At 49.1% G+C, this 4896-nt stretch overlaps 1 protein-coding gene across 1 annotated transcript in view; it reads right to left on the reverse strand.

Annotated features, from left to right (window-relative positions):
* The window catches only part of BAIAP2L2 (BAI1-associated protein 2-like 2), a 30879-nt gene that overhangs the window by 6537 nt on the left and 19446 nt on the right, over window positions 1–4896 (reverse strand). The window contains exon 8 of the mRNA XM_010845091.1: window positions 25–371. Coding sequence (XP_010843393.1) covers window positions 25–371 — 347 coding nt within the window. The remainder of the gene's footprint in view (window positions 1–24; window positions 372–4896) is intronic.

Below are 4896 nucleotides of genomic sequence, written 5' to 3' on the forward strand. Positions count from 1 at the left end.
CAGGCCTCGGCGTAGGGGTTCTGGGGCCGCCGGCCGAGCCACCACGGGGGCGCGGAGGCCGCGCCGGGGCGGAAGGAGCGGCGGAGGGGCGCTGCGTAGACCGGCGCCCTCGGGGGGAGGAGGCTCCAGGCGGCGGGCCTCAGGCCCCAGGGTCCCGCGGAGGGTGCCGGGGGCGGCGGGGGCGCGAACGGCGGCGGCGGGGGCGCCCAGGGCCTCACCATGTCCAGGCGGGTGGGCGTCAGGCGGCCCGAGGGGTAGGGCGGCCCCAGTACGGGGCCCAGCAGGCCCGGGGAGTGGGCGCGCGATGGGCTGCGGCTGGCCTCCGACTGCTCCTTCCACAGCAGCACGCGGTTCTGGAGCATCCCCCGGGCCTGGCCAGGGGGTGACGCGAGGGTCAGCGAGGTCTGAGCAGCCAGCCCCCAGACTGCCCAGGGGACCGAAAAGTGGCACCCTCGACCTGGAAACTCGGGCCCTGCAAGCTGAGGGTGGCCGGAATTTCTAGCTGGAAGGAACCAGAGATCAATGTGGTCACTTGGGGGTCACACACCGTCCAGGCCTCCCGGTCCTTTGTCGAAGGCTCTTCAGTTTTCCTGGAGGGGCCTCCCCTGGCCCCTCTCTCAGTCTGTGTGCTTTGAGTGGGGCTCCGCCTCGATCTGATACCGGGGTAGGGGTACAATACAGGTTTGACCACTTGGGTTGCTCCAAGACTTCCCTGGTGGCTCAGACGGTAAAGTGTCTGCCTACAATGCGGGAGACCCAGGTTCCATCCCCGGGTTGGGAAGATCTCCTGGAGAAGGAAATGGCAACCTACTCCAGTATTCTTGCCTGGAAAATCCCGTGGACAGAGGAGCCTGGTAGGCTGCAGTCCATGGGGTCGCAAACAGTCGGACACAACTGAGTGACTTCACTTTCACTTCATCCTCCTGGCTACAGAGATGGAGTCAGGGATGGGCACCTACCAAAAACTGTGACCGAAGAGCCAGTCCCAGGACTTGCCCTGGAATAATCTGGAAAATTTTATTCTCTCACCTCATGGAGTTTGCTAGATATCAAGAGAGGGTGAAGGCAGAGGAAACTTCAGCTAAGCAACAGAGAGGGGCAAATTTCTGATGACAGCTTGTGTACTCCTGGATCCAACTATACCTGAAAGGCTCAAACTTCCCAGTGACTAATAAACACTTTTGTGTAAGCCAGCTTGAGTAGTTGTCTAGAAGAAGCCTTTCAAATAGTTCTTCCAATAAGCATCCCTTTTCTAGTATCCCCAATACATGGGCATCTAATTCTGTTTGGATACCTTCAAGGACAAGAAACTCAGCAGCTGACCACATAGTCCATAAAAACGTGGGATTGGGGAGGGCTTTAAATGTTAGACCTGCTGTGCTTATTAATCATGTTTTAAATTTTCTGTATTTTATGTTTTGACATCCTCTGTGTGTGTGTATGTGCTCAGTCACTCAGTCGTGTCTGACTCTTTGCCACCCCATGGACTGTAGTGCGCCAGGCAATCTGTCCATGGAATTTTCCAGTCAAGGATACTGGAGCGAGTTGCCAGATAATGCTTTGACATCCTGGGCCTTGCTAATTCTGAAAAGACTGCACCTCACTGCTACTGCTGCTGCTAAGTCGCTTCAGTCGTGTCCGACTCTGCGTGACCCCATAGACGGCAGCCCACCAGGCTCCCCTGTCCCTGGGATTCTCCAGGCAAGAGTACTGGAGTGGGGTGTCATTGCCTTCTCCCACAGGGCTAGATAATTCCTAGAGATAGTAAACAATTTGAGCACACTTTTCATCAACCAATCAAAACCCCATATCTTGGGACTTCCCTGTGGTTAAGACTCCACACTTCCACTGCAGGGGGGGCTGGTTACATCCCTGGTCCGGGAACTAAAATCTCATGTGCTGGGTGGTGCAGTGAAAAAAAACAAAAACAAACCAAGAAACGAAAAAGCCTGCATCCTCAATTATCTCCTTCTAACACACACGGAGACAGCATTTCCCCTGCTCTAAATCATCCAAGCCAGGTACTGGACAACTAGAGACAACTCCTATAGCCCAGAGCTCACTGAAATCATTAGAATCATCTAGTTCTAAACCTGCCGACCCTGCTTGGCCCATCCCTTCACCCAGAAACCATAATCAAGGTTCTGAGCCATACTTTCCCTTGGCTGCTTCTGCCTCTTAACCAAACCCTGGTGCTACCCCAACTTGGCCCTGCATGTCGTGGCGTGGCCCTTTCTCTTGGAAAGTGTGATATGTAATAAAACTTCTTTCAGTGGCTTGGATCGCTCTGTGTGGTCACTCAGGTCATCCTAGGTACAATCAGAACACCCTGCTCTCCAGTTATAAATGTCTCTCCATTTTCTATTCAAACATTGGCTCCCTCAAGGCCAAGTTCAGGACTGTCGCCTTAGGAAAAATAAAAAGCTTCTTTTTGAGGACCTCCCTGGTGGTCCAGTGGCTAAGACTCTGTGCTTCCAATGCAAGGGGTCAGAGTTCAACTTTGGTCAGGGAACTAGATCCCGCCAGTGGCAACCAGGGGCTTTGCCGGTGGCACTAGTGGTAAAGAACCCACTTGCCAGTGCAGGAGATGTAAGAGACGGGTTTGATCCCTAGGTCTGGAAAAACCCCTGGAGGAGGGCACGGCAACACACTCCAGTATTCTTGTCTGGAGAACCCCATGGACCGAGGGGCCTGGTGGGCTTACAGTCCATAGGGTCGCGGAGTCAGAAATAAGTGAAGCGACTTAGCATGCACACCGCAAACCGAGAGTTCGCCTGCCAAAACTAAAGATCCCACGTGCTGCAACTAAGACCTGGAATGGCCAAATTTGAAAAAGTATAAAACAAGCTTCCCTTTGTTGAGCATCAACTCTGTGCCAGGCCCAGGGTTAAAGGCTTTACCTCCATTATCTTACTAGATTCTTCCAATGGCCTGGGAGGTAGGTGTCATTATTACAAAAGAAGATGCTGAGGATCAGAGCAGTTAATGACTGTCTCAAGGTCTCGAATCTAGTAAGCAACGGAGTGGCCTGTACTTGTCTGTCCTGAGGAAGCTTCCTGTGACTGTACTTTTCAATGATTGTTCCCTTCAGTCTGGCCCAGTTGCTGAAAATCTGATCTCAGGCAGCAAAACAGAGCTCACGTCACAGGAGCAACTAGTCCAGTTGGTCACTAGGTGTCCACCCCCTCTTTGCCTTGCATAATTAATTAGCAAAACAACAGAAAGACAAAATGCCAAAGGCCTTTGTACACTTGTTTTGGAGGCAGTTAGCAAAGCACGAGCATACGATTTTGCTTACCATAAAGAAGGGTTTTTGTCCAATCTGAGAGCACCTGCCAGGGTACTAGGGGAGTCTCAGAGTCTTGGCCTGGACAAGACTCAAGTTGACTGGCTCCCCTCAGCCCTGCATTTAGGCAGCTTAGTCGGTGGTTGGGAAGAAACATAGAGTAGACCATGGGAGAATTTCAAAAATCGTAACGGAGAGCGAAAGCCATTCTAAGTATGAGACAACTCCCCCAAACTATAGAAGACTGGTAAACCTAACTAAAAATATATATTTTTTAACATGGCAAAACTCACAATAAGCAAAATCAAGTGATCAATGACAAATTGGGAAAATGTTTGCAACTCATCACCAAGAAAGGCTACTTTCAGTAACATATCAAGAGTTCCTATAAATTCATAAGAAAAATGGAGGAAAAGATACTGACCTGTCACAGTAAAGGAAATCAAATGGCTCTGAAACATGAAAAGATGTCAACCTCACTTATAAGACAAGTGTAATGTAAAACTACACCAAGATACCATTTTAACCTTTCTGATTAGTGAAGATCACTGTTGTCAAGGAAATAGGGAATCTCCGCCCTTGCTGGTGGAAATATAAATTGGTATAGCCAATGTTTCTATCCCTGGACACACTAATCCCATTTCTAGGTACTTATCCTAGAGATCTACTTGCACAACTGAGATAAACCCAGGGTATAAAGGCATGTTATTGATTAGACTTGGGCTAAGCAAGGGCTGATCACTGGAGACAGAAGAGAAAGACACCTTTTTGAGCTTTGGCACTTAGAGTTCTTTCAAATCTTGTGCATTCTGCGTATAGAAATAGTTAGCAGGTACATATTTATATTTAACTGTCTTAGGAGTTAGATCTTGTATGTTCTAAAGCCCAGCTGGCTCCGAAAACACGCTACATATTCCCCCATACCTACGGGAAGTCTGGTTCATTTAATCAACTGCTTCCTCCTGAGAGGTGATCACTCAGCAGGAAGCAGCCTTTCTCCTCTTAATGCTGGAGTTAATTGTTCAGGATACAGGCAGAAAGAGGAGTTTCCTTCCAAAGAAGATATATACATGGCCAACAAGTAGGTTGGATCATTGAAAAAGCAAGAGAGTTCCAGAAAGACATCTGCTTTATTGATTACGCCAAAGCCTTTGACTGTGTAGATCATAACAAACTGGAAAGTTCTTCAAGAGATGGGAAAACCAGACCACCTTACCTGCCTCCTGAGAAACCTGTATGCAGGTCAAGAAGCAACAGTTACACATGAAAAGATGCTCAACATCACTCATTATCAGAGAAATGCAAATCAAAACCACTATGAGGTACCATTTCACGCCAGTCAGAATGGCTGCGATCCAAAAGTCTACAAGCAATAAATGCTGGAGAGGATGTGGAGAAAAGGGAACCCTCTTACACTGTTGGTGGGAATGCAAACTAGTACAGCTACTCTGGAGAACAGTGTGGAGATTCCTTAAAAAACTGGAAATAGAACTGCCTTATGATCCAGCAATCCCACTGCTGGGCATACACACTGAGGAAACCAGAATTGAAAGAGACATGTGTACCCCAATGTTCATCGCAGCACTGTTTATAATAGCCAGGTCATGGAG

The sequence above is a fragment of the Bison bison genome, unplaced genomic scaffold (genome assembly GCF_000754665.1).
Source record: "Bison bison bison isolate TAMUID 2011002044 unplaced genomic scaffold, Bison_UMD1.0 scf7180017864213, whole genome shotgun sequence".
NCBI classification, from domain to species: domain Eukaryota; kingdom Metazoa; phylum Chordata; class Mammalia; order Artiodactyla; family Bovidae; genus Bison; species Bison bison.